Source organism: Ips typographus, linkage group LG9, assembly GCF_016097725.1.
Source record: "Ips typographus isolate SLU linkage group LG9, UJ_Ityp_2.0, whole genome shotgun sequence".
NCBI lineage: Eukaryota > Metazoa > Arthropoda > Insecta > Coleoptera > Curculionidae > Ips > Ips typographus.
This window is the reverse complement of record NC_138430.1, coordinates 1,363,547-1,387,170: the sequence shown is the minus strand read 5'-3', so window position 1 is coordinate 1,387,170 and position 23,624 is coordinate 1,363,547. Positions and strand designations below refer to the sequence as shown.

The window sequence follows — 23,624 nt, the reverse complement described above, 5'->3', positions numbered from 1 at the left end:
TACGGGCCTTTAAATGGCTGTCCGCCCCAAGTGGTGTCGTTTTACTGCCTCACGGCACTTTTTTCTTAATATCTCCTTTACCAAGCCCTTTAGGGCAAAATCCCCCTTAAGTAGTTCGGTAGGGAATTAAATTCCCTACAACTTTCATTCTGTACACTCTTCCTTCAACTGTCAGTACAAGGGAGTTTTAGGGCACTTAAAGTGCCCTCTACAACTTTTTTGCCAAATACCTCCCTTACCAAGACAGCTACAAAAAAAATTCTAAGAATCTTTTTTGTAGAGAATTTAATTCCCTACAACTTCTTTTCTATCAGTTCTTTCCCTGACTGCGCTCCCGAGGGAGTTACGGGCCTTTAAATGGCTGTCCGCACCAAGTGGTGTCGTTTTAGTGCCTCACGGCACTTTTTTCTTAATATCTCCTTTACCAAGCCCTTTAGGGCAAAAACACCCTTTAGTGGGTTTGTAGTGAATTAAATTACCTACAACTTCGCTTCTGTACACTTTTTCTCTAACTGCTCTCCCAAGGGAGTTACAAGCCCATAAATGGTTGCTTGACACACTTTAGTGCCTCACAATACTTTTTACTAAATATCTCTCTTACCAAGCCCTTTAGGGCCAAAACACCCTTAAGTGGTTTGGTAGAGAATTTAATTCCCTACAACTTTCATTCTCTACACTTTTCCTTCAACTGTCAGTCCAAGGGAGTTTGAGGGCACTTAAGTGCCCTCTACAAGTTTTTGCCAAATACCTCCCTTACCAAGCGAGCTACAAAAAAATCGCGAAGAATCTTTATTGGAGAGAATTTAATTCCCTACAACCTCCTTTCTATCAGTTCTTTCCCTGACTGCACTCCCGAGGGAGTTACAGGCCTTTAAATGGCTGTCCGCACCAAGTGGTGTCGTTTTGCTTCCTCACGGCACTTTTTTCTTAATAACTCCCTTACCAAGCCCTTTAGGGCAAAATTCCCCTTAAGTAGTTCGGTAGAGAATTAATTTCCCTACAACTTATTTTCTATGCACTTTTCCTCTAATTGTCAGTCCAAGGGAGTTTGAGGGCACTTAAGTGCCCTCTACAAGTTTTTGCCAAATACCTCCCTTACCAAGCGAGCTACAAAAAAATCGCAAATAATATTTTTTGTAGAGAATTTAACTCGCTACAACTTTCTTTCTATATACTTTTCCCCTTACTCCCCGCCCAAGGGAGTTACAAGCCCTTAAATGGCTGCTTGACACCCTTTAGTGTCTCACAATACTTTTTACTAAATATCTCTCTTACCAAGCGCTTTAGGGCAAAAAGATCCTTAAGTGGTTTCGTAGGGAATTAAATTCCCTACAACTTTCATTCTGTACACTCTTCCTTCAACTGTCAGCACAAGGGAGTTTTAGGGCACTTAAAGTGCCCTCTACAACTTTTTTGCCAAATACCTCCCTTACCAAGACAGCTACAAAATAATTTCTAAGAATCTTTTTTGTAGAGAATTTAATTCCCTACAACTTCCTTTCTATCAGTTCTTTCCCTGACTGCTCTCCCGGGGGAGGTACGGGCCTTTAAATGGCTGTCCGCACCAAGTGGTGTCGTTTTACTGCCTCACGGCACTTTTTTCTTAATATCTCCTTTACCAAGCCCTTTAGGGCAAAATCCCCCTTAAGTAATTCGGTAGAGAATTAATTTCCCTACAACTTATTTTCTATGCACTTTTCCTCTAATTGTCAGTCCAAGGGAGTTTGAAGGCACTTAAGTGCCCTCTACAAGTTTTTGCCAAATACCTCCCTTATAAAGCGAGCTACAAAAAAATCACAAAGAATTTTTTTTGTAGATAATTTAATTCCCTACAACTTCCTTTCTATCAGTTCTTTCCCTGACTGCGCTCCCGAGGGAGTTACAGGCCTTTAAATGGCTGTCCGCACCAAGTGGTGTCGTTTTACTACCTCACGGCACTTTTTTCTTAATATCTCCTTTACCAAGCCCTTTAGGGCAAAAACACCCTTTAGTGGGTTTGTAGTGAATTAAATTCCCTACAACTTCGTTTCTATACACTTTTCCCCTTACTCCCCGCCCAAGGGAGTTACAAGCCCTTAAATGGCTGCTTGACACCCTTTAGTGTCTCACAATACTTTTTACTAAATATCTCTCTTACCAAGCCCTTTAGGGCAAAAAGATCCTTAAGTGGTTTCGTAGGGAATTAAATTCCCTACAACTTTCATTCTGTACACTCTTCCCTCAACTGTCAGTACAAGGGAGTTTGAGGGCACTTAAGTGCCCTCTACAACTTTTTTGCCAAATACCTCCCTTACCAAGCCAGCTACAAAAAAATCGCGAAGAATCTTTATTGGAGAGAATTTAATTCCCTACAACCTCCTTTCTATCAGTTCTTTCCCTGACTGCGCTCCCGAGGGAGTTACAGGCCTTTAAATGGCTGTCCGCACCAAGTGGTGTCGTTTTACTGCCTCACGGCACTTTTTCCTTAATATCTCCTTTACCAAGCCCTTTAGGGCAAAAACACCCTTTAGTGGGTTTGTAGAGAATTAAATTCCCTACAACTTCGCTTCTGTACACTTTTCCTCTAACTGCTCTCCCAAGGGAGTAACAAGCCCTTAAATGGCTGCTTGACACACTTTAGTGTCTCACAATACTTTTTACTAAATATCTCTCTTACCAAGCCCTTTAGGGCCAAAACACCCTTAAGTGGTTCGGTAGAGAATTTAATTCCCTACAACTTTCCTTCTACACTTTTCCTCTAATTGTCAGTCCAAGGGAGTTTGAGGGCACTTAAATGCAATTTTTTGCCAAATTTTTTGCCAAATACCTCCCTTATCAAGACAGCTACAAAAAAATTGCTAAAAATCTTTTTTGTGGAGAATTTAATTCCCTACAACTTTCTTTCTATATACTTTTCCCCTTACTCCCCGCCCAAGGGAGTTACAAGCCCTTAAATGGCTGCTTGACACCCTTTAGTGTCTCACAATACTTTTTACTAAATATCTCTCTTACCAAGCCCTTTAGGGCCAAAACACCATTAAGTGGTTCGGTAGATAATTTAATTCCCTACAACTTTCCTTCTATACACTTTTCCTCTAATTGTCAGTCCAAGGGAGTTTGAGGGCACTTAAGTGCCCTCTACAAGTTTTTTGCCAAATACCTCCCTTACCAAGCGAGCTACAAAAAAATCGCAAAGAATATTTTTTGTAAAGAATTTAATTCCCTACAACTTTCCTTCTATACACTTTTCCCCTTACTCCCCGCCCAAGGGAGTTACAAGCCCTTAAATGGCCGCTTGACACCCTTTAGTGTCTCACAATACTTTTTACTAAATATCTCTCTTACCAAGCCCTTTAGGGCAAAAAGATCCTTAAGTGGTTTCGTAGGGAATTAAATTCCCTACAACTTTCATTCTGTACACTCTTCCTTCAACTGTCAGCACAAGGGAGTTTTAGGGCACTTAAAGTGCCCTCTACAACTTTTTTGCCAAATACCTCCCTTACCAAGACAGCTACAAAATAATTTCTAAGAATCTTTTTTGTGGAGAATTTAATTCCCTACAACTTCCTTTCTATCAGTTCTTTCCCTGACTGCTCTCCCGAGGGAGTTACGGGCCTTTAAATGGCTGTCCGCACCAAGTGGTGTCGTTTTGCTGCCTCACGGCTCTTTTTTCTTGATAACTCCCTTACCAAGCCCTTTAGGGCAAAATTCCCCTTAAGTAGTTCGGTAGAGAATTAATTTCCCTACAACTTATTTTCTATGCACTTTTCCTCTAATTGTCAGTCCAAGGGAGTTTGAGGGCACTTAAGTGCCCTCTACAAGTTTTTGCCAAATACCTCCCTTACCAAGCGAGCTACAAAAAAATCGCAAAGAATTTTTTTTTTGTAGAGAATTTACTTCCCTACAACTCTCCTTCTAAACACTTTTCGTCTAACTCCTCTCCCAAGGGAGTTACAAGCCCTTATATGGCTGCGTGGCGATTACGGCCCTTATAAGGGAACCACGCCCCTGAAAGTGTCTGGAGAAGCCCAAAATCTAGGGCATATCACAAATGGTACCAGTTAGCGTAATTTTGACACCGGATTTGAGTATCTGAGGTCCAAATTAGTTCATAACACTCAATTTCATTGAGATAGTACCAATATGGTGCTATTATGCTACCCTAATTTAAACCTGCAAAAAAAACAGTAATTTTAACACAATTTTGGTACACTTTATCATAAAATCGCTAATAACTCGCTTATTTGAAACATTCAGTATAAAAACATTAGAAAATCGTAGATAGCCAATGAGTGAGGCTATCACGTGACGGTGAACGGACGCGGCTAAGTTGCTCCGTTTGTCCACTAGAGGGCGTCAAAATTGGTCGTTTATTTTCGTACTTTTTTGTAAATATATCGAAAACGGTACAATTTACAAACTTGAAATTTTTACCGTAAATATATATAAAGTTTTATTAATTAGTGTATATAAAGTTTTTTTAAAAAAAGGCACCGTTTGGCTATAAAAAAAATAAAATTGATTTTTTCAAATTTTCTCAAAGGGTACCCTAGTGACTTTTTGAAAAAAAAAATTAAATTGGAGCCACCTGAATTTTGAAATTACCAGTTTTTTTGTGTTGTATTAAGTGAACACTGCAATAAATTCAGTTTTAAAATGATCGTATAATGTCAAAATTTAGATTTTTTAGGTTAAGGGTAGTTAAAACTTATTGGTTTATACTGTAACTTTCTTTGCTCGGTAGCTCCGTTAATTGGCAAATTTCAAGGAAATGTCAAGAAATAAAAATTGTAGGAAATTTAATTTACTACCAAATCATCAGAATGGGATTTTGCCCTAAAGGGCCTCAGAAGAAAGATATTGGCCTGGGAACGTTTAGTAGGGACAAAATGTCCTGATGTTGATTTACGGAAATTCAACCCTGTGTAACTCGGTTAATTGGCAAATTTAAAGGAAATGTCAAGAAATAAAAATTATAGGAAATTCAATTTCCTACCAAATCATCGGAATAGGATTTTGCCCTAAAGGGCCTCATAAGGAAGATATTCGCTTAAGAAGTGTTATTAGAACAAAGTGTCATTTTGGTTCATTTTTGCTTCTGAAACTACTTTCACTTCTTACGGCAAAACCCATTAAGATAGCGGTTAATTTCAAGCAAATTTGAACCGTATCGATATTAAGTGTTGTTTTCAATTTTTAGGTTCCCACCAATAAAAATGGCTGCCAACTGTTAAGTCCTACCCATCGAGGTATCTCATACCCGCCTCCGAGCCCCACCAGGGGCAATCTGAGGAGAAGTCTTGCCATATCGCAGAACAAGAATCCTCCTCTTGTCAAGACGAGGCAAGTTAATTCGGCGTGCAGTGTATCTTCGAGTCAAGTTCCGACCAGTTTTGACTTTGACGTGCCAGTTATTGCCGGTAAGTTAATTGTTTAATATTAACAAAATAACAAAAAAAATAAAAAATAATAAATAATCGTACAAGTTCAAAAGAAAAACGCATCTAAAATGTTTTTGTAATTCCAGCGTTGCCACATCTTTTTTTTTTGACATTCGTGACAGATGTCACGTGGTTTGAGAACATAATTTAGCCAGGCAGTCGCGTGATAGCTGTCATAAGTGTCAGCAAAACACGTCTCGTTCCGAAAAGTGCGTTTTAACCTTAAATTCTAGATAGATTGGGTTTTGGAGGATAATTTAGCCACGTGACCCACTTGGAGTAAGAAAATTACTGTTTCTTAGCACATTTTTGAAATCTCCATTAAATTTCCTATCCAATAACCAGAAAGACACTGAAAAATTTGGTACAGTCAAGGAGAAAAGCGGCGTCAAAGTTAGAACTGTCAAAAGCACAGTTTGAAAGAACAGTCAGGGACAAAATTCCTTGTCAAACCCACTTGGAATGAGAAAATGACAGTTTAAAGCACATTTTTGGATTCCTCATTAAATTTCCTATCCAATAACCTGAAAAACACTAAAAAGTTTGGTACAGTCAAGAAGAAAAGCGGTGTCAAAGTTAGAACTGTCAAAAGCACAGTTTGAAAGAACAGTCAGGGATAAAATTGCTTGTCAAACCCACTTGGCGTGAGAAAATGACAGTTTAAAGCACATTTTTGGATTTCTCATTCAATTTCCTATTCAATAACTTGAAAAACACTAAAAAATTTGGTATAGTCAAGGAGAAAATCGGTGTCAAAATTTGAACTGCCAGAAACACAGTTTGAAAGGACAGTCAGGGACAAAATTGCTTGTCAAACCCACTTAGAGTGAGAATATGACAGTTTAAAGCACATTTTTGGATTCCTCATTAAATTTCCTATCCAATAACTTGAAAAACACTAAAAAATTTGGTACAGTCAAGGAGAAAAGCGGTGTCAAAGTTAGAACTGTCAGAAACACAGTTTGAAAGGGCAGTCAGGGTCAAAATTGCTTGTCAAACCCACTTGGAGTGAGAAAATTACAGTTTAAAGCACATTTTTGGATTCCTCATTAAATTTCCTATCCGATAACCTAAAAAACACTAAAAAATTTGGTACAGTCAAGGAGAAAAGCGGTGTCAAAGCTTGAACTGTCAGAAACACAGTTTGAAAGGACAGTGAGGAACAAAATTGCTTGTCAAACCTACTTAGAGTGAGAATATAACAGTTTAAAGCACATTTTTGGATTCCTCATTAAATTTCCTATCCAATAACCTAAAAAACACTAAAAAGTTTGGTACAGTCAAGGAGAAAAGCGGTGTCAAAATTTGAACTGCCAGAAACACAGTTTGAAAGGGCAGTCAGGGACAAAATTGCTTGTCAAACCCACTTGGTGTGAGAAAATGACAGTTTAAAGCATATTTTTGGATTCCTCATTAAATTTCCTATCCAATAACCTGAAAAACACTAAAAAATTTGGTACAGTCAAGGAGAAATTGAACTGTCAGAAACACAGTTTGAAAGGACAGTCAGGGTCAAAATTGCTTGTCAAACCCACTTGGAGTGAGAAAATTACAGTTTAAAGCACATTTTTGGATTCCTCATTAAATTTCCTATCCGATAACCTAAAAAACACTAAAAAATTTGGTACAGACAAGGAGAAAAGCGGTGTCAAAGCTTGAACTGTCAGAAACACAGTTTGAAAGGACAGTCAGGAACAAAATTGCTTGTCAAACCCACTTGGAGTGAGAAAATGACAGTTTAAAGCACATTTTTGGATTTCTCATTCAATTTCCTATCCAATAACTTGAAAAACACTAAAAAATTTGGTACAGTCAAGGAGAAAAGCGGTGTCAAAGTTAGAACTGTCAAAAGCACAGTTTGAAAGAACAGTCAGGGACAAAATTGCTTGTCAAACCCACTTGGAGTGAGAAAATGACAGTTTAAAGCACATTTTTGGATTCCTCATTAAATATCCTTTTCAATAACATTAAAAAACACTACAAAATGTGGTACAGTCAAGGAGAAAAGCGGTGTCAAAGTTAGAACTGTCAAAAGCACAGTTTGAAAGAACAGTCAGGGACAAAATTGCTTGTCAAACCCACTTGGAGTGAGAAAATGACAGTTTAAAGCATATTTTTGGATTTCTCATCAAATTTCCTATCCAATAACTTGAAAAACACTAAAAAATTTGGTACAGTCAGGTAGAAAAGCTGTGTCAAAATTTGAACTGTCAAAAGCACAGTTTGAAAGATCAGTCAGAGACAAAATTGCTTGTCAAACCCACTTGGAGTGAGAAAATGACAGTTTAAAGCACATTTTTGGATTTCTCATTCAATTTCCTATCCAATAACTTGAAAAACACTAAAAAATTTGGTACAGTCAAGGAGAAAAGCGGTGTCAAAGTTAGAACTGTCAAAAGCACAGTTTGAAAGATCAGTCAGGGACAAAATTGCTTGTCTAACCCACTTGGAGTGAGAAAATGACAGTTTAAAGCACATTTTTGGATTCCTCATTAAATATCCTTTTCAATAACATTAAAAAACACTACAAAATGTGGTACAGTCAAGGAGAAAAGCGGTGTCAAAGTTAGAACTGTCAAAAGCACAGTTTGAAAGAACAGTCAGGGACAAAATTGCTTGTCAAACCCACTTGGAGTGAGAAAATGACAGTTTAAAGCATATTTTTGGATTTCTCATCAAATTTCCTATCCAATAACTTGAAAAACACTAAAAAATTTGGTACAGTCAGGTAGAAAAGCGGTGTCAAAGTTAGAACTGTCAAAAGCACAGTTTGAAAGATCAGTCAGGGACAAAATTGCTTGTCAAACCCACTTGGAGTGAGAAAATGACATTTTATAGCACATTTTTGGAATCCTCATTAAATATCCTTTCCAATAACATACAACAAAATGTGGTACAGTTTATTGTAAAAACGGTAGATTATAAACAAAAACGGAGAAACGGTAGAAAAACCATAAAAATTGTAGATAACGGTATGTTTAACCCCCATTTGCACTTTCGCATTTTAAACCGAGGCTAAGTTGAGTGTGGTTTTGAATATGACACAACGAACGAAACCGCTCACAGTCTGAACTACGATGGAGTATTTTTCAGTTTTTTTTTTCTTTAATATCACTTGTCAAATTAAATTGAATTAATTGAGATTTATTTTTTTTATTTTCACGTCGCTGTAGAAGAAGAACCGACGTAATTTCAATTTTTCGTAAGTGTAAATGGTAATTATATAGCGCCCTCTAGAAATTTTAGCTCATTTTTTTTTAATATTTTTAAATTTAATTTTATAACCACCTTTTGCTTTAGTGTTTTTAACACACACTTTATGTTCTATTGCAAGCTGCGGGTTATGTTTTTTTTTTTAAATAAGGTCAATAAAAAAAAAAATTTAAAGAATAAAAACAAAAAATAAAAAATAAATAAAAATGAAATAAATAATATAATATACAATTATATATTTAATTTTTTTTTTATTTTACTTTATTTTTTTTTATTAAATTTAAAAAAAATATATTTCCATTTGTCCATTTCAATTGGCCAGCAGTTTAGTTGAACTAGTTAATAAGAAAAAAAAATTAAAATTAAGCTTTTTAAGCTTTTTTTTTTTGTATTTTTGTACGTTTTATTTTTATAGAATTTTAACTTTAATAGAAAAATTAGAAAGCTGAAACAAAAATTGATAAAATGCTAATACACTTAGGTACTTATGCTATTTTGTCCCAATGTTTTGTCATTTTAGATAATTATGTTACCTATTAATTAATTAGTAAACATAACCAATCATAAGATTTTTATTTTTTTTAGGAATACCTCAATTAGATGAGACTTGTGAGTCGTTTAGTAGAGGGCAGCACCGGCAGGCAATGAAACGAAACCAACGATATCATACAGCTGGACTTGTGGACGATATTAAGGTATGATATGAAAAAGTATGATTATTATTATTTTTTTATTATTTTATTTTTTTTATTTTTTTTTATTTTTTATATTTTTACAAGAATAGAATTAATAAATTGTAAAATACCAGGTTTAAGTTATCATAAATTAATTAAAAACAAAACTACACTGAATAGCCAACTAGTAAGTTTTTTAAATTAATTGTCACTTTTTGCCTTGTAACTCTTTTTGGAGGCCCTTAAGGGCAAAAACACCCTAATACAGTCTTGTAGAGGATGCAATTTCCTACAACTTTCTTTATTTACACTTTATTGTAACTTTTCAAATAACGGAGGTACGCTCCGTTGAAGTTTAAAAGAGAATAACCGGAAAAATCAAATTTTGAAGAAACACTAAAGGTCAATTTGGCTTAACGTTAATGTGCGTTAGAATGGCAAGTCTCGTATGGATGCTGATTGGTTGCAATCGATTTTCGCACTAAACTTTTAGTAGGTTAACGACGCCATTTTGACAGTAAATTGAACCTGAAAACCAGGGCCGCAATGGAAAATTTTTAGAAAAAATCCTGGTTTTGGTTAAAGTGGGATAACCAAGCAGAAAGTAACTGAAAACACACTAATCTGACATGAAACACAATTTTTAACTTAATTTGGGTATTTGGGCAGATACGAACCTGAAATTTTCACTGTAGTCAGTAAATTGAACCTGAAAACCAGGGCCGTACTGAAAAATTTTTAGAAAAAATCCTGGTTTTAGTTAAACTGAGATAACCGAACAGAAAGTGACTGAAAACACACTCATCTGACATGAAACACAATTTTGAACTTAATTTGGGTATTTGGGCAGGTACGAACCTGAAATTTTCACTGGAGTCAGTAACTTGAACCTGAAAATCAGGGCCGTACTGAAAAATTTTTAGAAAAAATCCTGGTTTTGGTTAAAGTGGGATAACCAAACAGAAAGTGACTGAAAACACACTCATCTGACATTAAACACAATTTTGAACTTAATTTGGGTATTTGGGCAGGTACCAACCTGAAATTATCACTGTAGTCAGTAAATTGAACCTGAAAACCAGGGCCGTACTGAAAAATTTTTAGAAAAAATTCTGGTTTTGGTTAAAGTGAGATAACCAAACAGAAAGTGACTGAAAACACACTCATCTGACATTAAACACAATTTTGAACTTAATTTGGGTATTTGGGCAGGTACCAACCTGAAATTATCACTGTAGTCAGTAAATTGAACATGAAAACCAGGGCCGTACTGGAAATTTTTTAGAAAAATCCTGGTTTGGGTTAAACTGAGATAACCGAACAGAAAGTGACTGAAAACACACTCATCTGACATGAAACACAATTTTGAACTTAATTTGGGTATTTGGGCAGGTACCAACCTGAAATTATCACTGTAGTCAGTAAATTGAACATGAAAACCAGGGCCGTATTGGAAATTTTTTAGAAAAAATCCTGGTTTGGGTTAAACTGAGATAACCAAGCAGAAAGTAACTGAAAACACACTAATCTGACATGAAACACAATTTTTAACTTAATTTGGGTATTTGGGCAGATACGAACCTGAAATTTTCACTGTAGTCAGTAAATTGAACCTGAAAACCAGGGCCGTACTGGAAATTTTTTAGAAAAATCCTGGTTTGGGTTAAACTGAGATAACCGAACAGAAAGTGACTGAAAACACACTCATCTGACATGAAACACAATTTTGAACTTAATTTGGGTATTTGGCCAGGTACCAACCTGAAATTATCACTGTAGTCAGTAAATTGAACCTGAAAACCAGGGCCGTACTGGAAATTTTTTAGAAAAATCCTGGTTTGGGTTAAACTGAGATAACCGAACAGAAAGTGACTGAAAACACACTCATCTGACATGAAACACAATTTTGAACTTAATTTGGGTATTTGGGCAGATACGAACCTGAAATTTTCACTGTAGTCAGTAAATTGAACCTGAAAACCAGGGCCGTACTGGAAATTTTTTAGAAAAATCCTGGTTTGGGTTAAACTGAGATAACCGAACAGAAAGTGACTGAAAACACACTCATCTGACATGAAGCACAATTTTGAACTTAATTTGGGTATTTGGGCAGATACGAACCTGAAATTTTCACTGTAGTCAGTAAATTGAACCTGAAAACCAGGGCCGTACTGGAAATTTTTTAGAAAAATCCTGGTTTTGGTTAAACTGAGATAACCGAACAGAAAGTGACTGAAAACACACTCATCTGACATGAAACACAATTTTGAACTTAATTTGGGTATTTGGGCAGATACTGACCTGAAATTTTCACTGTAGACAGTAAATTGAACCTGAAAACCAGGGCCGTACTGGAAATTTTTTAGAAAAATCCTGGTTTGGGTTAAACTGAGATACCCGAACAGAAAGTGACTGAAAACACACTCATCTGACATGAAACACAATTTTGAACTTAATTTGGGTATTTGGGCAGATACGAACCTGAAATTTTCACTGTAGTCAGTAAATTGAACCTGAAAACCAGGGCCGTACTGAAAAATTTTTAGAAAAAATCCTGGTTTTAGTTAAACTGAGATAACCGAACAGAAAGTGACTGAAAACACATTCATCTGACATGAAACACAATTTTTAACTTAATTTGGGTATTTGGGCAGGTACGAACCTGAAATTTTCACTGTAGTCAGTAAATTGAACCTGAAAACCAGGGCCGTACTGAAAAATTTTTAGAAAAAATCCTGGTTTTAGTTAAACTGAGATAACCGAACAGAAAGTGACTGAAAACACATTCATCTGACATGAAACACAATTTTTAACTTAATTTGGGTATTTGGGCAGGTACGAACCTGAAATTTTCACTGTAGTCAGTAAATTGAACCTGAAAACCAGGGCCGTACTGGAAATTTTTTAGAAAAATTCTGGTTTTGGTTAAACTGAGATAACCAAACAGAAAGTGACTGAAAACACATTCATCTGACATGAAACACAATTTTTAACTTAATTTGGGTATTTGGGCAGATACGAGCCTGAAATTTTCACTGTAGTCAGTAAATTGAACCTGAAAACCAGGGCCGTACTGGAAATTTTTTAGAAAAATCCTGGTTTTGGTTAAACTGAGATAACCGAACAGAAAGTGACTGAAAACACACTCATCTGACATGAAACACAATTTTGAACTTAATTTGGGTATTTGGGCAGATACGAACCTGAAATTTTCACTGTAGTCAGTAAATTGAACCTGAAAACCAGGACCGTACTGGAAAATTTTTAGAAAAAATCCTGTTTTTTTCTTAAAGTGGGATAACCAAACAGAAAGTGACTGAAAACACACTCATCTGACATGAAACACAATTTTTAACTTAATTTGGGTATTTGGGCAGATACGAACCTGAAATTTTCACTGTAGTCAGTAAATTGAACCTGAAAACCAGGGCCGTACTGAAAAATTTTTAGAAAAAATCCTGGTTTTAGTTAAACTGAGATAACCGAACAGAAAGTGACTGAAAACACACTCATCTGACATGAAACACAATTTTTAACTTAATTTGGGTATTTGGGCAGATACGAACCTGAAATTTTCACTGTAGTCAGTAAATTGAACCTGAAAACCAGGGCCGTACTGAAAAATTTTTAGAAAAAATCCTGGTTTTAGTTAAACTGAGATAACCGAACAGAAAGTGACTGAAAACACACTCATCTGACATGAAACACAATTTTCAACTTAATTTGGGTATTTGGGCAAGTACGAACCTGAAATTATCACTGTAGTCAGTAAATTGAACCTGAAAACCAGGGCCGTACTGAACAATTTTTAGAAAAAATCCTGGTTTTAGTTAAACTGAGATAACCGAACAGAAAGTGACTGAAAACACACTCATCTGACATGAAACACAATTTTCAACTTAATTTGGGTATTTGGGCAAGTACGAACCTGAAATTATCACTGTAGTCAGTAAATTGAACCTGAAAACCAGGGCCGTACTGAACAATTTTTAGAAAAAATCCTGGTTTTAGTTAAACTGAGATAACCGAACAGAAAGTGACTGAAAACACACTCATCTGACATGAAACACAATTTTCAACTTAATTTGGGTATTTGGGCAAGTACGAACCTGAAATTATCACTGTAGTCAGTAAATTGAACCTGAAAACCAGGGCCGTACTGAACAATTTTTAGAAAAAATCCTGGTTTTAGTTAAACTGAGATAACCGAACAGAAAGTGACTGAAAACACACTCATCTGACATGAAACACAATTTTTAACTTAATTTGGGTATTTGGGCAGATACGAACCTGAAATTTTCACTGTAGTCAGTAAATTGAACCTGAAAACCAGGGCCGTACTGGAAATTTTTTAGAAAAATCCTGGTTTGGGTTAAACTGAGATAACCGAACAGAAAGTGACTGAAAACACACTCATCTGACATGAAACACAATTTTGAACTTAATTTGGGTATTTGGGCAGATACGAACCTGAAATTTTCACTGTAGTCAGTAAATTGAACCTGAAAACCAGGGCCGTACTGAAAAATTTTTAGAAAAAATCCTGGTTTTAGTTAAACTGAGATAACCGAACAGAAAGTGACTGAAAACACACTCATCTGACATGAAACACAATTTTTAACTTAATTTGGGTATTTGGGCAGGTACGACCCTGAAATTTTCACTGTAGTCAGTAAATTGAACCTGAAAACCAGGGCCGTACTGGAAATTTTTTAGAAAAATTCTGGTTTTGGTTAAACTGAGATAACCAAACAGAAAGTGACTGAAAACACATTCATCTGACATGAAACACAATTTTTAACTTAATTTGGGTATTTGGGCAGATACGAGCCTGAAATTTTCACTGTAGTCAGTAAATTGAACCTGAAAACCAGGGCCGTACTGGAAATTTTTTAGAAAAATCCTGGTTTTGGTTAAACTGAGATAACCGAACAGAAAGTGACTGAAAACACACTCATCTGACATGAAACACAATTTTTAACTTAATTTGGGTATTTGGGCAGATACGAGCCTGAAATTTTCACTGTAGTCAGTAAATTGAACCTGAAAACCAGGGCCGTACTGGAAATTTTTTAGAAAAATCCTGGTTTTGGTTAAACTGAGATAACCGAACAGAAAGTGACTGAAAACACACTCATCTGACATGAAACACAATTTTGAACTTAATTTGGGTATTTGGGCAGATACGAACCTGAAATTTTCACTGTAGTCAGTAAATTGAACCTGAAAACCAGGACCGTACTGGAAAATTTTTAGAAAAAATCCTGTTTTTTTCTTAAAGTGGGATAACCAAACAGAAAGTGACTGAAAACACACTCATCTGACATGAAACACAATTTTTAACTTAATTTGGGTATTTGGGCAGATACGAACCTGAAATTTTCACTGTAGTCAGTAAATTGAACCTGAAAACCAGGGCCGTACTGAAAAATTTTTAGAAAAAATCCTGGTTTTAGTTAAACTGAGATAACCGAACAGAAAGTGACTGAAAACACATTCATCTGACATGAAACACAATTTTTAACTTAATTTGGGTATTTGGGCAGGTACGAACCTGAAATTATCACTGTAGTCAGTAAATTGAACCTGAAAACCAGGGCCGTACTGAACAATTTTTAGAAAAAATCCTGGTTTTAGTTAAACTGAGATAACCGAACAGAAAGTGACTGAAAACACACTCATCTGACATGAAACACAATTTTCAACTTAATTTGGGTATTTGGGCAAGTACGAACCTGAAATTATCACTGTAGTCAGTAAATTGAACCTGAAAACCAGGGCCGTACTGAACAATTTTTAGAAAAAATCCTGGTTTTAGTTAAACTGAGATAACCGAACAGAAAGTGACTGAAAACACACTCATCTGACATGAAACACAATTTTGAACTTAATTTGGGTATTTGGGCAGATACGAACCTGAAATTTTCACTGTAGTCAGTAAATTGAACCTGAAAACCAGGGCCGTACTGGAAATTTTTTAGAAAAATCCTGGTTTGGGTTAAACTGAGATAACCGAACAGAAAGTGACTGAAAACACACTCATCTGACATGAAACACAATTTTGAACTTAATTTGGGTATTTGGGCAGATACGAACCTGAAATTTTCACTGTAGTCAGTAAATTGAACCTGAAAACCAGGGCCGTACTGGAAATTTTTTAGAAAAATCCTGGTTTGGGTTAAACTGAGATAACCGAACAGAAAGTGACTGAAAACACACTCATCTGACATGAAACACAATTTTGAACTTAATTTGGGTATTTGGGCAGATACGAACCTGAAATTTTCACTGTAGTCAGTAAATTGAACCTGAAAACCAGGGCCGTACTGGAAATTTTTTAGAAAAATCCTGGTTTGGGTTAAACTGAGATAACCGAACAGAAAGTGACTGAAAACACACTCATCTGACATGAAACACAATTTTGAACTTAATTTGGGTATTTGGGCAGATACGAACCTGAAATTTTCACTGTAGTCAGTAAATTGAACCTGAAAACCAGGGCCGTACTGGAAATTTTTTAGAAAAATCCTGGTTTGGGTTAAACTGAGATAACCGAACAGAAAGTGACTGAAAACACACTCATCTGACATGAAACACAATTTTGAACTTAATTTGGGTATTTGGGCAGATACGAACCTGAAATTTTCACTGTAGTCAGTAAATTGAACCTGAAAACCAGGGCCGTACTGGAAATTTTTTAGAAAAATCCTGGTTTTGGTTAAACTGAGATAACCGAACAGAAAGTGACTGAAAACACACTCATCTGACATGAAACACAATTTTGAACTTAATTTGGGTATTTGGGCAGATACTGACCTGAAATTTTCACTGTAGACAGTAAATTGAACCTGAAAACCAGGGCCGTACTGGAAATTTTTTAGAAAAATCCTGGTTTGGGTTAAACTGAGATACCCGAACAGAAAGTGACTGAAAACACACTCATCTGACATGAAACACAATTTTGAACTTAATTTGGGTATTTGGGCAGATACGAACCTGAAATTTTCACTGTAGTCAGTAAATTGAACCTGAAAACCAGGGCCGTACTGAAAAATTTTTAGAAAAAATCCTGGTTTTAGTTAAACTGAGATAACCGAACAGAAAGTGACTGAAAACACATTCATCTGACATGAAACACAATTTTTAACTTAATTTGGGTATTTGGGCAGGTACGAACCTGAAATTTTCACTGTAGTCAGTAAATTGAACCTGAAAACCAGGGCCGTACTGGAAATTTTTTAGAAAAATTCTGGTTTTGGTTAAACTGAGATAACCAAACAGAAAGTGACTGAAAACACATTCATCTGACATGAAACACAATTTTTAACTTAATTTGGGTATTTGGGCAGATACGAGCCTGAAATTTTCACTGTAGTCAGTAAATTGAACCTGAAAACCAGGGCCGTACTGGAAATTTTTTAGAAAAATCCTGGTTTTAGTTAAACTGAGATAACCGAACAGAAAGTGACTGAAAACACATTCATCTGACATGAAACACAATTTTTAACTTAATTTGGGTATTTGGGCAGGTACGAACCTGAAATTTTCACTGTAGTCAGTAAATTGAACCTGAAAACCAGGGCCGTACTGGAAATTTTTTAGAAAAATCCTGGTTTTGGTTAAACTGAGATAACCGAACAGAAAGTGACTGAAAACACACTCATCTGACATGAAACACAATTTTTAACTTAATTTGGGTATTTGGGCAGATACGAACCTGAAATTTTCACTGTAGTCAGTAAATTGAACCTGAAAACCAGGGCCGTACTGAAAAATTTTTAGAAAAAATCCTGGTTTTAGTTAAACTGAGATAACCGAACAGAAAGTGACTGAAAACACATTCATCTGACATGAAACACAATTTTTAACTTAATTTGGGTATTTGGGCAGGTACGAACCTGAAATTATCACTGTAGTCAGTAAATTGAACCTGAAAACCAGGGCCGTACTGAACAATTTTTAGAAAAAATCCTGGTTTTAGTTAAACTGAGATAACCGAACAGAAAGTGACTGAAAACACACTCATCTGACATGAAACACAATTTTCAACTTAATTTGGGTATTTGGGCAAGTACGAACCTGAAATTATCACTGTAGTCAGTAAATTGAACCTGAAAACCAGGGCCGTACTGAACAATTTTTAGAAAAAATCCTGGTTTTAGTTAAACTGAGATAACCGAACAGAAAGTGACTGAAAACACACTCATCTGACATGAAACACAATTTTGAACTTAATTTGGGTATTTGGGCAGATACGAACCTGAAATTTTCACTGTAGTCAGTAAATTGAACCTGAAAACCAGGGCCGCACTGAAAAATTTTTAGAAAAAATCCTGGTTTTAGTTAAACTGAGATAACCGAACAGAAAGTGACTGAAAACACATTCATCTGACATGAAACACAATTTTTAACTTAATTTGGGTATTTGGGCAGGTACGAACCTGAAATTATCACTGTAGTCAGTAAATTGAACCTGAAAACCAGGGCCGTACTGAACAATTTTTAGAAAAAATCCTGGTTTTAGTTAAACTGAGATAACCGAACAGAAAGTGACTGAAAACACACTCATCTGACATGAAACACAATTTTCAACTTAATTTGGGTATTTGGGCAAGTACGAACCTGAAATTATCACTGTAGTCAGTAAATTGAACCTGAAAACCAGGGCCGTACTGAACAATTTTTAGAAAAAATCCTGGTTTTGATTAAAGTGGGATAACCAAACAGAAAGTGACTGAAAACACACTCATCTGACATTAAACACAATTTTGAACTTAATTTGGGTATTTGGGCAGGTACCAACCTGAAATTATCACTGTAGTCAGTAAATTGAACCTGAAAACCAGGGCCGTACTGAAAAATTTTTAGAAAAAATTCTGGTTTTGGTTAAAGTGAGATAACCAAACAGAAAGTGACTGAAAACACACTCATCTGACATTAAACACAATTTTGAACTTAATTTGGGTATTTGGGCAGGTACAAACCTGAAATTTTCACTGTAGTCAGTAAATTGAACCTGAAAACAAGGGCCGTACTGGAAATTTTTTAGAAAAATCCTGGTTTGGGTTAAACTGAGATAACCGAACAGAAAGTGACTGAAAACACACTCATCTGACATGAAACACAATTTTGAACTTAATTTGGGTATTTGGGCAGGTACCAACCTGAAATTATCACTGTAGTCAGTAAATTGAACATGAAACCCAGGGCCGTACTGGAAATTTTTTAGAAAAAATCCTGGTTTTGGTTAAAGTGGGATAACCAAGCAGAAAGTAACTGAAAACACACTCATCTGACATGAAACACAATTTTGAACTTAATTTGGGTATTTGGGCAGATACGAACCTGAAATTTTCACTGTAGTCAGTAAATTGAACCTGAAAACCAGGGCCGTACTGGAAATTTTTTAGAAAAATCCTGGTTTGGGTTAAACTGAGATAACCGAACAGAAAGTGACTGAAAACACACTCATCTGACATGAAACACAATTTTGAACTTAATTTGGGTATTTGGGCAGATACGAACCTGAAATTTTCACTGTAGTCAGTAAATTGAACCTGAAAACCAGGGCCGTACTGAAAAATTTTTAGAAAAAATCCTGGTTTTAGTTAAACTGAGATAACCGAACAGAAAGTGACTGAAAACACACTCATCTGACATGAAACACAATTTTTAACTTAATTTGGGTATTTGGGCAGGTACGAACCTGAAATTTTCACTGTAGTCAGTAAATTGAACCTGAAAACCAGGGCCGTACTGGAAATTTTTTAGAAAAATTCTGGTTTTGGTTAAACTGAGATAACCAAACAGAAAGTGACTGAAAACACATTCATCTGACATGAAACACAATTTTTAACTTAATTTGGGTATTTGGGCAGATACGAGCCTGAAATTTTCACTGTAGTCAGTAAATTGAACCTGAAAACCAGGGCCGTACTGGAAATTTTTTAGAAAAATCCTGGTTTTGGTTAAACTGAGATAACCGAACAGAAAGTGACTGAAAACACACTCATCTGACATGAAACACAATTTTTAACTTAATTTGGGTATTTGGGCAGATACGAGCCTGAAATTTTCACTGTAGTCAGTAAATTGAACCTGAAAACCAGGGCCGTACTGGAAATTTTTTAGAAAAATCCTGGTTTTGGTTAAACTGAGATAACCGAACAGAAAGTGACTGAAAACACACTCATCTGACATGAAACACAATTTTGAACTTAATTTGGGTATTTGGGCAGATACGAACCTGAAATTTTCACTGTAGTCAGTAAATTGAACCTGAAAACCAGGACCGTACTGGAAAATTTTTAGAAAAAATCCTGTTTTTTTCTTAAAGTGGGATAACCAAACAGAAAGTGACTGAAAACACACTCATCTGACATGAAACACAATTTTTAACTTAATTTGGGTATTTGGGCAGATACGAACCTGAAATTTTCACTGTAGTCAGTAAATTGAACCTGAAAACCAGGGCCGTACTGAAAAATTTTTAGAAAAAATCCTGGTTTTAGTTAAACTGAGATAACCGAACAGAAAGTGACTGAAAACACATTCATCTGACATGAAACACAATTTTTAACTTAATTTGGGTATTTGGGCAGGTACGAACCTGAAATTATCACTGTAGTCAGTAAATTGAACCTGAAAACCAGGGCCGTACTGAACAATTTTTAGAAAAAATCCTGGTTTTAGTTAAACTGAGATAACCGAACAGAAAGTGACTGAAAACACACTCATCTGACATGAAACACAATTTTGAACTTAATTTGGGTATTTGGGCAGATACTGACCTGAAATTTTCACTGTAGACAGTAAATTGAACCTGAAAACCAGGGCCGTACTGGAAATTTTTTAGAAAAATCCTGGTTTGGGTTAAACTGAGATAACCGAACAGAAAGTGACTGAAAACACACTCATCTGACATGAAACACAATTTTGAACTTAATTTGGGTATTTGGGCAGATACTGACCTGAAATTTTCACTGTAGACAGTGAATTGAACCTGAAAACCAGGGCCGTACTGGAAATTTTTTAGAAAAATCCTGGTTTGGGTTAAACTGAGATAACCGAACAGAAAGTGACTGAAAACACACTCATCTGACATGAAACACAATTTTTAACTTAATTTGGGTATTTGGGCAGATACGAACCTGAAATTTTCACTGTAGTCAGTAAATTGAACCTGAAAACCAGGGCCGTACTGAAAAATTTTTAGAAAAAATCCTGGTTTTAGTTAAACTGAGATAACCGAACAGAAAGTGACTGAAAACACATTCATCTGACATGAAACACAATTTTTAACTTAATTTGGGTATTTGGGCAGGTACGAACCTGAAATTTTCACTGTAGTCAGTAAATTGAACCTGAAAACCAGGGCCGTACTGGAAATTTTTTAGAAAAATTCTGGTTTTGGTTAAACTGAGATAACCAAACAGAAAGTGACTGAAAACACACTCATCTGACATTAAACACAATTTTGAACTTAATTTGGGTATTTGGGCAGGTACGAACCTGAAATTTTCACTGTAGTCAGTAAATTGAACCTGAAAACAAGGGCCGTACTGGAAATTTTTTTAGAAAAATCCTGGTTTTGGTTAAAGTGGGATAACCAAACAGAAAGTGACTGAAAACACACTCATCTGACATGAAACACAATTTTGAACTTAATTTGGGTATTTGGGCAGGTACGAACCTGAAATTTTCACTGGAGTCAGTAACTTGAACCATATATAATTAACTAAAATAAATTTAAAAAAAAAAATTTAAAAAAATAATAAAAAAAATAAATAAAAAAATAATTAACTAAAAAATAAAAAAATAATGATAATTTTTAAATTTATTACATTAATTTTTTAAATTAATTTATATTTTCAGAAAAGTGTTTCAAAGGATGCAACCATCTACAAAAGGCTGTCTTGGAATAATTGTACGACCCAAAATCAGAAGAATACCATAGAGGACCAGACCTAGCATACAATAATAAATTTCCTATTGTCTTTTATAATTATTGAAAAAAATTAATCAATTAATTAATACAATTAATTGTTAATTTAATTTAAATGGAATGAGAAAACAAAAATTATGAACTTCCATTAAGAATCAAAATAACAAACTTCAAAAAAAAAAGCTTTAAATTGTGCTTGCTTTCTCAGATGAATGCTTTTACTGTATTGTGATTTTTTTTTAAAATGATACAGGGTGCAGCAAAAGTCAGTGCTCACTAAACATAAGCAAATATCTCCCTTCTGAGGCCCTTTAGGACAAAATGTCTCTTTTAGGTTTTCGTAGAGAATTAAATTCCCTACAATTTATGTTCTTTAACGTTTCCCTGAATTTTGCCACGTGACCGAGTTACGGGGGTTTAAAGTTCCGTAAGTAAACATTCAGGAAGTTTGCTCTCACTAAACATTCTGATGCAAATATCTCCTTTCTAAGTCACTTAAGGACAAAATGTCTTTCTGAGATTTTCGTAGAGAATTAAATTCCCTACAATTTTTGTTCTTTAACATTTCCCTGAATTTTGTCATGTGACCGAGTTACGTGGGGTTGAAGTTCCGTAAGTAAACATTCAGAAAGTTTGCGCTCACTAAACATTCTGAAGCGAATATCACCTTTCTGAGTCACTTAAAGACAAAATGTTTTTCTGAGACTTTCGTAGAGAATTAAATTCCCTACATTTTTTGTTCTTTAACGTTTCCCTGAATTTTGTCATGTGACCGAGCTACGGGGGATTGAAGTTAATTAGACATTCAGACACTGTGCTCACTAAACCTTCTAAAGCAAATATCTGCCTTCTGAGGCCCTTAAGAACAAAATGTGTCTCTTAGATTTTGGTAGAGAATTATTTTTCTTTAGACTTTTGCTGAATTCTGTCCAAGGAAAAAAATACAGATCAAAATTGATTTTCAGAGAGTCACACCAATCTGACTTTTGTCTCCCCCATTCGGGAATACAATCCACTGTTTTTAGTTTAGAGAATGTTTACCAATAGTCTACTGTTTTTATATTGGTTTGTATTTATATTGGTAACATCACGCAAATTGAATTTACGAAAAAAAATATTTTTTTTGTATCATTTTTTTTATTTTTTTTTCTTTTTCAATTCTGACCCTATCACAGAAAAATTAGCCGAAAAACAACATTTTGTGGTTCAATGGAATCAATAATTGAAAATACCATAAATTCGGCAGCAACTTCTAGAATTGCCTTTATTTTTTTGTTTATTAATAAATAATTTTTTACTTTTTTTTATTATTTTTTTATTATAAATATAACTTCCGTCATCGGCCTGATACATTAAAAGAGCGCCTAAAAATGATTAAATATAGATTTTGTATCACAATGATTATATAGAAAAGAAAATAAAAAAAAACAAAAAAAATACTATTAATTATTATTTTTTATTTATTTTTACTTTTATTACTTGTATATAATTATTTAAAAAGTTTAATTTCGTTTGCTGGAGTAAAAATCTAAATTATTTAGTGTAATAACTGAAATAAACACGAAATTGTAGTAAAAAAACTGACTAAACTGTGTTTTTTTTACCTTTTACAGCTTTTTTTGAAGTATGGCAACATTGCAAAAAATACGTCACATATGTGCTTCAAATAAAGCAGAGGTTTTTGAAAAATAAAATAAAATTCTTGACAATTTGGTGAATAATTGATTTATCAGGAGTAATTTAATATTACTTTGTTGCGTTTCTGCTCTGCTAATACAATTCTCAATTTTTCTTTACAATTTTTGCAGAAAATCGAATTTTGACTCAGGAGAGCAAAAATGACAGGAAATAATTTTTTACTTGCTCCTAATATTTGGTTCCTTCGCCAATTGTCAAGAAAACGAAAATTACCTTCTGCAAATTTCTGTGCTCCTGATAGAAAATTAAATTCTTGACAATTTTTGTAGAAAATCGAATTTTGACTCAGGAGAGCAAAAATAAGAGAAAATAATTTTTTAGATGCTTCTAATAGTAGGTTCCTTCGCCAATTGTCAAGAAAACTTAAATTACCTCCTGCACTTTCTGTGCTCCTGATAGAAAATTAAATTCTTGACAATTTTTGTAGAAAATCGAATTTTGAATCAGGAGAGCAAAAATGACAGGAAATACAGTTTTAGCTCCTCCTAATATTAGGTTTCTTCGCCAATTGTCAAGAAAACTTAAACTACCTTCTGCACTTTTGGTGCTCCCGATAGAAAATTATATTTTTTGACAATTTGGTGGATGAACAGAACAAGTGTCAAAATAGTGACATATGTCAATTTTGACATCAGATTCTGGCAACTCGATTATACTTACCTTTCTTTCCTTTAA

At 34.9% G+C, this 23,624-nt stretch overlaps 1 protein-coding gene across 3 annotated transcripts in view; it reads left to right on the top strand.

Moving 5' to 3' along the window:
• Positions 1-22,553, top strand: part of LOC145733478 (uncharacterized) — a 242,926-nt gene extending 220,373 nt beyond the window's left edge. For all 3 annotated transcript variants that reach the window (XM_081986324.1, XM_081986323.1, XM_081986325.1), the window contains 3 exons: positions 5,180-5,399; positions 9,219-9,328; positions 21,182-22,553. In XM_081986324.1, the coding sequence (XP_081842450.1) occupies positions 5,180-5,399; positions 9,219-9,328; positions 21,182-21,277 (426 nt within the window). In that variant the 3' untranslated portion in view covers positions 21,278-22,553. The remainder of the gene's footprint in view (positions 1-5,179; positions 5,400-9,218; positions 9,329-21,181) is intronic.
• Positions 22,554-23,624: the final 1,071 nt, after the last annotated feature.